Source organism: Phocoena phocoena, chromosome 3 (genome assembly GCF_963924675.1).
Source record: "Phocoena phocoena chromosome 3, mPhoPho1.1, whole genome shotgun sequence".
NCBI classification, from domain to species: Eukaryota; Metazoa; Chordata; class Mammalia; order Artiodactyla; family Phocoenidae; genus Phocoena; species Phocoena phocoena.
The window spans coordinates 56,345,726-56,358,375 of record NC_089221.1 but is presented as its reverse complement, the minus strand read 5'-3'; the positions used below and the strand labels follow the sequence as shown (position 1 = coordinate 56,358,375).

The following is a 12,650-nucleotide window of genomic DNA, read 5'->3' as shown; positions in this document are numbered from 1 at the left end:
ATTTAGTATGATTCCATTTATTTATTTATTTGGCTGCGCTGGGTCTTAGTTGCGGCATGTGGGATCTAAGTTCCCTGACCGGGCCCCTGCATTGGCAGCCCAGAGTCTTAGCCACTGCACCACCAGGGAAGTCCCTCTCTCTAACTGGTCTTGGTGCTTCCACCCTCAAGGCCCACAGTCTACTCACAAGACAACAGCCAGAATAACTTTTTAAAACCTAAGTCAGATAAGCCCTACAAAATCTCCCCATTTCTGTCAGAGCAAAAGCCCAAACTCTTACACTGGCCTACGAAACCCTTACCGAAATCACCCATCTCCTGCTACTCCCTTGTTCATTCCTCCCACCCCACCACCTTCCAGTCCCTTCCATATCAGCATCTGTGACCTGCCCCCACCGCAGAACCTTCATACTGGCCACTCCCCTCCGCCTGCAACGCTCTCTCCCCAGATATTTAGAGCCCATCTCTCTTCACTCCTTCCAATCTTTGCTCAAATGTCACCACCTCAATGAGGCCTATTCTAACCAACTCATTTGAAACTACAACTTGACCTTCATCTTTCTCTCCCGTACTCTGGTCTATCTTTTCTTTTTCCCATGAAATTTATCACCTTCTAACATACTATATAATTTATGACACTTATCGTTTATTTTCTATCTCCTCCTGCTACAATGTAAATTCGAGTAGGGCAAGGAACTTTGTCTATTTTGTTCAGTGATGTATCACTAGCACCTAGAACAGCACCTGACACATAGTAGCCTCGCAATAAACATCTGTTGTTGAATCTTACGATAAGAACCAGAATTTAAAATCATTTATTTATAAAACTATCTAAGATGGGAATTCCCTGGCGGTCCAGTGGTTAGGACTCTGCACTGTAACTGCCGAGGGCCTGGGTTCAATCCCTGGTCGGGGAACTAAGATCCCACGAGCCACGTGGCACGGCCAAAAAACAAAACAAAACAAAAACAAAAAAAACTGTCTAAGAAAGCACCATGGAATAGAGAACACCCTGAGCCAGCACTTGGGTATGTACCAACCCTGGGTCTATAAGATTGTCAACTCTTTCTCTTGGTAACAGTTTTCCTCTTGATATGTGACGTGCTCGGGCTTTCTCACCACCTCCTGCGATAAAAAATATGATTAGATTAGATGAAATCATTATAAGGTCTCCGTTTAACTTAATATCAGAAAAACATATAACACTTAATCCAAAATATGGTACTTTTTAAAAAATTTAACATACCCTGTGAAAAACAGCTAATTTTTCAGATCATTGAAACTGGCATTTTTAAAAATCAATCTATCCCTGAGCCCACAGTATATTATACATTTTCTAAATTCAGTAGTAATTACTTAAGGAAATAATGCAGTATTTTTCTCTGCATCTCATACATTGCAAATACTGTCTCATCTCCACCACACTTAATACACCTACTATAAATACTAGCACTGTCCTATATGCTATGTGAAATTTGAAAAGTTCCTAACTTCATTTGTACCAGGTAAAAAGCATTATTTTAGAAATGATTTCCATAATAAGCACAAAAAACCTTAGCTAAAGGTGCTATTTTTAGGCCCACAAATAGGAGAGAGTTGAACACCTTATATAGCAATTTAAAAGTCCCCTTTTGTTAGTATCCTGAATCAGAGATGATCTTCCGTGTTTCCTGACATTGCTCCAGACTAAAGGAAATTACAATAATTGAAGAGTCCGCTGGGGTAACCAACCCAGTGAGGCTGCTTGAGGTGAGGGGTACACCAAACCTCACCCAGCCTGAGAACGGCTGGGTTCGGTACCTGGGGAATATCCACAACCCACTCTCAGCAAACCAAGGTAAATAATCAGAACAGACGATCAAATTGTACCTTAATATGTTTACCTTCACTGTTGCCCAAGAATTCCATCTTAATATACTCCTTGTCTACTGAAATGTTCAGCTGTTGAAGAAAGCTATTGGTTTTTTAGGTGAGAAAATAACTTCATACAGATTTCAAACAAGCCTCCAAGTAGCGCAACCTTATTTTCAAATCAGGACTTTCCTATGTCTAAGGGGATTTTTTTTTTTTTCCTGAAAAGGTAGAGGGTATATTTTTAAGACTAAATCTGCCTTAAGGTAACCAAGAAAATCATAACATGCATCTAATCTTTTAAAATGAAAATTATTCTGGGAGGGAAAGCCTTACAAGATAGTATGAATTAAATCAAACAGCTTTCCTCTTTTCTCCAGAGTGCCCTACTGAGGTGTGTATAGTTAGTTACAGGAGACAAGGAGGACGAGAGAGTGATAAAGGGCAGAGGAAACTTCTGAGAGTGACACATTCATCATCTTGATTGTGGTGACGGTTTCACGGGTGTATACGTATGTCAAAACTCATCAAACTGTAAGCTTTAAATAATGTGGCTTATTGTATATTAATTATACCTTAATAAAGCTGTTTAAAAGTAAGTATTAAAGAAAAATAAACCTAAGACACTGCAAAGAAGACCAGGCTTGGGTGAGGGTCTTTGGAGAGTTTGGCAACATAAGCGTCCACTAAGGGGATAGCAGGAAAAAGCATGGCAGGGGAGGGTGGGATGAAAAAGAGATAAGAAAACATATCTGTGTTTTGTTTTGTTTTTTTAGTACTTAGAGCAACACTATTCTTAATTCTGCCTAGAGTTTCACTTTGCTATTCCGAGCACCTAGTGAATTCTGTTTTTATTAGGAAAAACCAGAAAGAGTGCTATCCTTGATACAGATTCTCAGGTCACAGAATTCAGCTCCTCTGGCATTTAAACTGGCCTAGGATATGTGGACCACCACAAAAAGACAGAATGTCACAGCACCTTAGTTTTCCAAGGAGTACTCTTAAAAGATTTTGCTTTAACTATCTCCACTCTCACAGACTCAGAGCCAGAAAAGCCTGATGTTTTCCTTCTATCTCATTTACCACATTGCACTGATTCTAAAACACACATTTTGTTCACATTTTAACACCCCTAAAATCAGGAAGCATTTTACAGTTTATAGCATCTTTTCATCTCTGTCACCAGGGGGCAGTCGCGACATAGCTGTCTGCCTCTGGGTGCACAGCTCAAATGTCTAACTGTAGTCACTTCAACGGTGCTATATGCATTGCTGGAACTACCTGCATGCAGTCTAACTTGAATTTTCAAATGTTTTCAAAAGCTACACAAGCCTTAAACAACAAGGTCCTACTGTATAGCACAGGGAACTATATTTAATATCTTGTAATAAATTGTAATTGAAGAGAATATGAAAAATGTATATATATGTATAACTGAATCACTTTGCTATACAGCAGAAATTAACATGACATGTAAATCAACTATACTTCAGTAAAATAAATTTTTTAAAAAACTACACAAGCCTTATCTTAAGGTCATTAAAAGATCCCTTTTCAACCACCAAAAACTACTTGTGTTTTTCTATATCAATAAAGTTTATTACCCAGTTTTAGAAAAACTAAGCACTTCTGAATCTATCAAAACACTTAGAGCCCTTCAATTAACTTGTGTTAATCAAAGTACTTAGTTCTGGCTACCACGAATAACACAGCTGGGTTAATCCTTGTTCCACCTACAGAAATGACTAAGCCACTCCTAGCAATCCTACATGCTCCAACAAGAACCAAAAGGGATAGTAAAGACGGTGCCCTGAGAAGAAATCTGAAACAAAGGTAGCAGTGAGGCAGAAAGAAAGGAAGACAAAAAGGAGGACAAGAGTCCACTCATTATTGTCAACCTTTTAATTTATCACAAGTTCTATCAAATGAAAACTTCAAGGATTAACTTTCAAAGCAAACTGAAACACTGTCACTCCTTCTTATCTGAAAATTACTTAGGAAATCTTATGAATTTTAAAGTCAGGATGGGGCTTCCCTGGTGGCACAGTGGTTAAGAATCTGCCTGCCAGTGCAGAAGACGTGGGTTCGAGCCCTGGTCCGGGAAGATCCCACATGCCGTGGAGCGACTAAGCCCATGCGCCACAACTACTAAGCCCATGTGCCTAGAGCCCGTGCTCCGCAACAAGAGAAGCCACCACAATGAGAAGCCCACGCACCGCAACAAAGAGTAGCCCCTGCTCGCCACAACTAGAGAAAGCCCACACGCAGCAAAGAAGATCCAATGCAAACAAAAATAAATAAATAAAATAAATAAATTTAGTTTTAAAATAAATAAATAAATAAAAGTCAGGATGTCTATACAGGTGGCCAACAGGCACATGAAAAGACGTTCAACATCGTTAATTATATATTAGAGAAATGCAAATCAAAACTACAATGAAGTGCCACCTCACGTCAGTCAGAATGGCCATCATTACAAAGTCTACAAATAACAAATGCTGGAGAGGGTGTGGAGAAAAGGGAACCCTCCTACACTGTTGGTGGGAATGTAAACTGGTGCAGCCACTATGGAAAACAGTATGGAGGTTCCTCAAAAACCTAAAAATAGAGTTGCCATATGATCCAGCAATCCCACTCCTGGGCATACATCTGGACAAAATATATATATACACACACACAATGGAATACTACTCAGCCATAAAAAAGAATGAAATAATGCCATTTGCGGCAACATGGATGACCTAGAGATTATGACACTAAGTGAAATAAATCAGAAAGACAAATACCACATATTAATCTAAAATATGATAAAAACGAACTTATCTACGAACAGAAACAGATTCACAGACACGGAGAATAGACTTGTGGTTGCCGAGGGAGGAGGGGGTTGGAGAGGAATGGGTTGGGAGTTTGGGATTAGCAGATACAAACTATTACATATAGGATGGATAAACAATAAGGTCCTATTGTATAGCACAGGGAACTATATTTAATATCCTGTGATAAACCATAATGGAAAATATGAAAAAGAATGTGTGTATATATATACATATATATGCATAACTGAATCACTGCTATACAGCAGAAATTAACACAACATTGTAAATCAACAATACTTGAATAATATAATTTTTTTAAATGTGTTTAGAGGTATTACTGATAGGTGATATTTTTTTCTTTTCTTCTTTATACTTTTCTCTATTTTCCAAAATTTCTATAAGTATAATATATATATTATATAACATAAGCATATATTACTTTTAAATTATACATATCTGTGTAATATCCATCTTCCTGGTATAACAGTACTAGTCCCAGGCAACACTGTGAAGAAGGCTTTGTCCTTTCCTGGCTTCCCTCCCAAGGAGCCCTGCTCAGTCCTCTCCCCCTTTAGAGACCAGAGCGTCAGATGATCAGAACCTGCCATCCCCAGCAGATGCTCAGTGCTGGAGGACTCTACCATCTCTTATTCAAACCCTCTAGTCTTCATATCCAAAGGGAATGATCAGTTCATCAATTCTGCTCCCTAACAAAACATACTTTCATTTCAACAAGGGTTTTGGTTCTTTTTCAGGAGACAAGACCTTATTCCACGATGGCTTCTAGTCCTCATTCTAGTCATCATTCTGAAAAGCCTACCAGCAGGATATTTTGCCTCTCGAATCATACCCAGTAGACAAAAACTCATGTCATTTTTTAACACCATTTCCTCACACTTAGAACAGGGGTTCGAGAGCTACCTGGTCAAAAAGGATGGCAAATATCCACTACCCCTGTTTTCACAAGTCACCCTCCTACTTACACCCCTCTCTCCCTAGAGAGAAATTAGGGTGGTCTGGGGACAGTGTAATTGACGTCTTTTTTTGACTGCGTGCTTTCCTTTCCCCTTTTCCTGAAAACAGTACTGCCACCACCATGAAGTTCCAGGAGTTGCCAGCCACAGTACACTTGAGCCCTGGTGGACATGGGTCCAGGCTGGCACCATTAAGTACTATATCCCCCTGGATACAGTGGCTGGGCCAAAGAATGAACATGGGACCCAAGTGAACCCATCAAAGTTTTCCAAATCGGGGGTGAAAGCATAACTAGATCTTTCCTTCAGATTGTAAACTGTAAGAATGTAATCCCTGACCTGCCAGCAACATAATTCCCCACCTCACAGAGAAGCCAGAGAGAATGCAGTCCACACATATATACACATCCTGAAATGAGAGAAGATGGGCAGAGACAGTGAGTCCTGTTGGAGCTGGAGCCCCCCGGTTCATTCAGCACTTCCTTTCCACGGTTTGGTTGTTGGTTTCTGGATTAAACAAGTTTGATTTGGATTTTTGTGACTTAAATCCAAAGGAACTGAATACAGCCATCATCAAAACAATATTCTTCATATATTACAAATACCTAACTTAGAAGGAGCTATATGAAGTTTATGCTCTTCACTTTTTTTTTTTTTTTTTTAATTCTCCCCTGCACTGTCATAGATAGAATGGGAGCAATTACTGCCACCTGAATGAGGTCTTTGCTTCAACAGGTCCCACACTGAGTTGCATATCTATTTGTTCATGTCATGGTAACTTTTACAGGATTTAATTGATTTTGACCCTAAACTACTATAGTACAAAAGACAGAGACCAAGATATTCCAAATGGATTTAATTTCTGGTCTTTTCAATTAATTTTGATTAATCTATTAAGTCAAAAGAAGACAGCAACATGTGCTTGGAATGAATAATGCCTATAATTCACAGACCCACTCCTAACTCTCAAGTTATGAATGAGGTACTGAAAATTTACTAGAGGGATTAAATAACTGGACCAAAGTTGCTTAATTATTAGAGTAACCAGTCCAGACTTCCACCCTCAAAATTCTACAAAGGACCAAAATACTGAGCTTATTTCTTCCCTAACACCTACACAAGTGAATATACAACTTTGGATGGTCTTTCTGTTCATCTGCCATTAATTAATCACCTTGCCTCCATCCTTAAAATCCTCAGAGGAGAAAAATATAAAAAACATTTTTATTTAAACTAAAGAGAAATCTATCAAGGTTTTGCTAAATTATTTCACTAATGACTTCTACTGAAAGTCTGTCCTCTGAGTGTGATAAGATTATACCCAGGAATGAAACAATACCCTTAAACCACAGGTTTACAGATAAAATAGATTCTTTATGAGGACATTGGGGAGAATTCTTTTTCAATGAAGGCTATAAAAGTCATATAGTTCCTTCTCAGTTAGGTACTTGTAATATATTAAGACTCTTACTTTGGACATGGCCAATAGTTTCAAGTCACATAGCCTTCTAAATCGTCATATATACCAATAAGGGCACAATAGAATGTGATGTGGTACTTGTTTATACATTAATATTTTATATTCCTCCCTATGATGCAATTTCTTCCAAGCAAAAAAATGTCTATTATGTCCACAATTTAAAAATAAAAAATGACAATTTACAAAGTTTTTAGGATATCTCATTTATTTAATTAGCAATAAACCCAGATAGAAATTATTTCCAAATTACATGACATAGCAGAAAATGCACAATTACGCAAAATGTAGTATGTAGTATGAATATGACTAATGGACAGAAAATGGTTTAGCTGCTCCAAGTGAAACAAAAATTTCAGTGTGATGCTGTGGCTGAAATAAAAACCTTAAGAAGAAATAGTTTTAAAAATTGATGAGGGAGTTCTCTGGTGGTCTAGTGGTTAGGATTTGGTGCTTTTACTGCCGTGGCCCAGGTTCAATCCCAAACTTGTTTAATCCAGTAGATTTGGGGGAAATCTACTTTCTCCCAAATAATGGCAGTGCTATAAGAGCAGAAAATCTGGCCAAGTAATAGGAAAAAATAAGATGTCTGCATGCCAACAAATACGTTTTTTTAATTAAAGTATAGTTGATTTATATTATTGTGTTAGTTTCAGGTGTACAGCAAAGTGATTCAGTTTTGTTTTTTTTTTTCAGATTATTTTCCATTATCAGTTATCACAAGATAGTGAATATTGTTCCCTGTGTTATGCAGTAAATTCTTGTTGCTTATCTATTTTACGTATAGTAATTTGTATCTGTTAATCCCATACTCGTAATTTATCTCTCCCCCCTTCCCTTTCCCCTTTGGTAACCACAAGTTTGTTTCCTATGTGTGTCTGTTTCTGTTTTGTATATAGATTCATTTGCATTATTTTTTAGATTCCACATATAAGTGATATCATATAATATTTGTCTTTCTCTTCCTGGCTTACTTCACTTAGTATGATATTCTCTAGGTCCATCCATGTTGCTACAAATGGCAATATTCCCTTCTTTTTTATGGCTGAGTATACACCCATATATTTATGTGGATATATATACCACATCTTAAACCAAATCTGGGTTGTTTCCATGTCTTGCCTCTTGTTAATAGTGCTGCTATGAACACTGGGGTACACTGTATCTTTTTGAATTAGAGTTTTCATCTTTTCCAGATATACGCCTAGGAGTGGGATTGCTGGATCATATGGTAGCTCTCTTTTTAGTTTTTTAAGGACCTCCATACTGTGTTCCGTAGTGGCTGCCTCAATTTACATTCCCACCAACAGCAAATGCACAGTCTTGAAGAGTCAAAAGCCTGATGCTACTAGTTTTTCCTAAAATGAATAATTATAAGGGACATCTTAATTAAAAGCATAAACTGAAGAATAAATGAGTGCTTACCCAGTCTGATGTTCTGTGCTCGTTCATGGAGCTGATTTACCAGTGCTTTCATCTGCTCGTAGTTTTCCTAAAACAGAAGCAAAGAAAAACAGGGAGGGTATTATAGGAAAGCAATGATTTTTTTTTACCATAATAAGGGTTAAGGAGAACAGCATTACATGCCAACCCCATGTGGCCTCCACACTGGGCCACTTTGCCACCTGTGTGGCCTCTGTGCTGGGCCAACTCCAACATGTAAAAAAGATTAATTTGTGCCTCTCTGTCTTTGCTCAAGCTCTTCTGCACTACCACCCCCCTCTCTGGTCCATCTATCCAAATCTCACCCCCCTTTTAAAGCCTAACTGATGTTCCATCTCATCTCCAACACAATTTCTGGCTACTCCCATTCATTTTAACAACTTCCTTCCTTACACATCTACAGAAGTTAATTGATCTCTAGTATTTGTTTTCTTTTGTCAATGAATATAAGCCCTTTGAGGGTTAGAATGCCATCTTATTTTTTCTGTCCCCTCAACCACTATCACGAGGAGATTCCAACCAATGCAGAAATACTTGTTTTACACTTACTGACAAATTACAGTAATTACTTACTTACAGTAAGTAATTAAAAACAAAGCCCAGGGGGAAAATGGATCCTATTTTAAAAAGGAACAGGGGGGAATCCCCAGGTGGTCCAGTGGTTAGGATTCCGGGCTTTCACTGCCAATGGCATGGGTTCAATCCCTGGTTGGGGAACTAGGATCCCATAAGCCACATGGCACGGCCAAAAAATAAAAAAATAAAATAATCGCAGCCTCCTTTTTCAGACAAGTGTGGCCATGTGACTAAACTCTAACCAATGAGATATAAGCAGAATTTGTTAGGTATGACTTCTAGAAAGGCTCCTTAAAAAAAAAGACAAGAAGGTGAGGGTGTCCTTTTACCTATTCACCCTTTCTCCTCCTTTGCACATGGAACTCAGACACAATAGCTGGAGCTTAAGCAGCCATATTAGACCATAAGGTAAACTGTACTACTTATTTTAAATTCTTCCTTCCCTCCCATCCTAGCCAACGTTCACTGTGAGATTATACTTCCCTACCCCACAGTCTCTAAATCTGTCCGTATTACTTGCTTTGATGAGTGGAATGTGGGCAAAAGTGACAGTGTACCAATTGCAATAAAGAGGCTTTAAGTAGGACAAAGTGTTTCCATGCTCTCCTCTTTGTGCCCCAGCCTTCCATTACGAGAGGAGCATCCCACAGCAGCCACTGCCCCTTCATTCTGGGTCCTGGAATAAGAAACAAGTAGAGCAGACCTGAATCTACTACAGTCCTAGAGCAGAACTGCCACAACCAACCCATAGATCCAAGCACAAAAAATAAATACTTGTTCTTTTGAACACTGAGATCTTGGGATTGGTTGCTACTCAGCATTACTGAAGCAAAATCTGGCTCATACAGTAATTAGTCCAAGGTCACTCAGCTAACAAGTAGTAGAATTAGGATTTAAACCAAAATCCACCAACTCCAGAAACTCACTCTTAAAGCAACATGCTACAACGTCTCTTCTGCCCACTGAAAGGGCCACTGTTGACACTTTAGCACATTTCCACCAGGTCTTTTCCCCCCTATGGAAATATGTTGCTTGTTAGCTTTTAAACATACATGAAATACTAAGCCAGTGCTTTTTCCACCATAGCACAGCTATCTTATTCTGATTACTGGTGCACAGACTGAACCAGAACATACAACATTTTACATAGAGAAAGAAGTTATAATCTCAGGCTCACACTCCCTGAGCTAGCAGCCACCATCAAATACATCAGCCGAGACCTGACTTCAAAAAGATGGCAGAGCAGGAAGCTCCAGGCCCTTATTCCCCCACAGAGACATCACAAAACAACCCAAAACTGGCTAAAGTAACCTTACAGGAGCTCTGGAAAACACTCAGAGGTCTACAGCAACCAAGAGAACACCCAGCCAAGAAGCCATATTCAGAATGGTGGGAAACCCATTCTCCACACTGCAGCCACACTGATTATTCTACCATGTCCATAGGATCATGCCACTTCTCTACTTAAACATCTTAGCAGACAGACTGCAAAGTGAAATCTAAATGTGGCTTCTACACGTGGCTTCCCTCCTCTACCTGGCTGCGTAAGCAATCCCATCTACTCCATGAATTCCTCACCCTGGCCGGGACTTCCAAGTTCTCACTCCCACTAACCACTTTCATAACTTGGTACCTATGTTCTCATAACTCCTTTAGTTTGTATAATCTTGCCTCCCATTCTCCATCCTGAACCTGGCCAGTTCTTACCCAACTCAAGATCCAACTCACTCACTGCCTCCTACGTGCAACCACCTTTTTTAAGCTTTAGACATCACTCATCACAATGCATTGCTTTCTTGTCGTCTCCCCCACAAAATTATGATTCCATTCCTACACATCTATTCCAAATATCTAAAATAGTGGCTAGACCACAGTAACCACTTAATGTTTCTGAATTAAACATTCTCTCCTGATCCCAGGACATCTAAAAACTTTTGGAAGTCTCCCATTGGATACCGTTTCTGCCTCTGCCTGCTGATTTCTTTTCAACCTCCTTGTTTACCCAAAGGCAGGAATTATTTAAAATGTGTTCTCTGAGGGAACTTCCTGGCGGTCCAGTGGTTAAGACTCTGAGCTTCCAATGCAGGGGGTGCGGGTTCGATCCCTGGTCGGGGAATTAAGATCCCACCTGCCGCAGCAGCACAGCCAGAAAAAGTCTTCTCTGAAAGTTATTTGCACAATTTAAATGTTATCTGTACAGGCTTAGAAACCGTGGGACAGACTGAAAATTTCCAGCTCTGATATTTCACAAACCAGGAGTTGTTTCTTTAACGTTGTGATACCTCCCAATTCCAAGAAAAGTCATTTAAAGATAAACATTTTCTATTAACATAACCAACCATTTCAAGTCTGGTAAGCACAACCCAGGGTCAGCTGTGCTAGGCCAGTGGTTCCCAAAGCTGGCTGCCACCAAGGCCCTGCCCTCCCCTCTCAACAACTTCATTAACAATGCAAACACCAGGACCCCACCCTAGAGACGGAAAAGGTCCAGGGTGGGGCTAAGGCAGCCATATATTCAACAAGCTCCCAGGTGACTGCTAAACCAGAGAGCCACTGGTTTTGCGAACCAATGATTTTAAAGACACAAAGTATAGTGCCAGTGCTAAAAGTGAACTAAAATGTACCTGATTTGGAATTGTTTTCTGTTTCAAACTTCACGACCCCCGGTGCGTCCCAGAATCATGAATGGGGATCCAGAGAAAACAGCAGCGACTGTTGAAGTGTGCCTACCCTGTACCTGCTTCCCAGTCTGGCCAACGCCTTGTGCCGTCGGTGAAGAGGAATCACTGACTCGGGCTGGGTACTCCAGGCCCGGGCCGCTCACCCGCCCTACCTGGTAGATGGCAGAGGTCGAGTCCGGTTGGGTGCCCAGCGTCGCCACGGAGTCCCCATGATAGGCGCGCGGCGCGGGGGCAGCGGCGCGGGCGCACCGCCGCAAAGCTAATCTCGGGGCGGCCCACATGGCAGCAGGCACAGAGGCAGGAAGGAGCGTGAGAGACCGGCCTGCGCCGGTCCGGGGCCGAGGCTTTCCCCTCCAACTCCCACGCTTCGGGATATAGCTCAGCCCAGGCCTTTGCAGTCCCAGCCCGCCTGAAACCTCCCCGATTCTGAGGCCAGCCTCGGCACGTGCCGGCGCACGCCGCCCGTGATTGGTCAGCGCTGAGCACCACGCCCCCCGAATTCAGCGAATAAGGGACAGAAGTGCAGCCCCGCGAGGCCTGTCCCATCGCGAGCCCCGGAGCGTTGCGGTTCCCGGGGTGGAGCGACCGTTCTGCGTCGTCCCGGTCTCCCGAGATGCTGAGCTTAGGAGCTGTGGCTGAGTTTGCTTGCTGTCGGCCTCTGTGCTTTTTCTATGTGCTGTTTTCTTCTTCCCGTGCTGCTACAAAGGGTGCTCCGGGGCTTGAAAAAGCTTATCCTTATAGGAGAGCTGGAAACTGAGTTGCCCTAAGAAACTCTTTAAGGGGATAAGCATTCATTAATCAAATATGTCTTTAATGTCCCCTATCAAGTG

General features: G+C 40.9%; 1 protein-coding gene and 1 non-coding gene across 4 annotated transcripts in view; one reads left to right on the top strand and one right to left on the bottom strand.

Moving 5' to 3' along the window:
* MCCC2 (methylcrotonyl-CoA carboxylase subunit 2) overlaps positions 1 to 12,254 on the bottom strand; it is a 61,530-nt gene extending 49,276 nt beyond the window's left edge. For 2 of the 3 annotated variants that reach the window (XM_065874264.1, XM_065874265.1), the window contains exons 1-3: positions 11,973 to 12,101; positions 8,546 to 8,612; positions 1,040 to 1,124 (exon numbers count right to left, since the gene is read on the bottom strand). In XM_065874264.1, the coding sequence (XP_065730336.1) occupies positions 1,040 to 1,124; positions 8,546 to 8,612; positions 11,973 to 12,101 (281 nt within the window). Of the gene's footprint in view, positions 1 to 1,039; positions 1,125 to 8,545; positions 8,613 to 11,972 lie in introns of all 3 variants that reach the window. The other variant, XM_065874263.1, reaches the window with a different exon arrangement.
* TRNAY-GUA (transfer RNA tyrosine (anticodon GUA)) lies at positions 844 to 916 on the top strand. The gene has a single exon. It is a non-coding gene; the product is annotated as a tRNA-Tyr (tRNA).
* Positions 12,255 to 12,650: the final 396 nt, after the last annotated feature.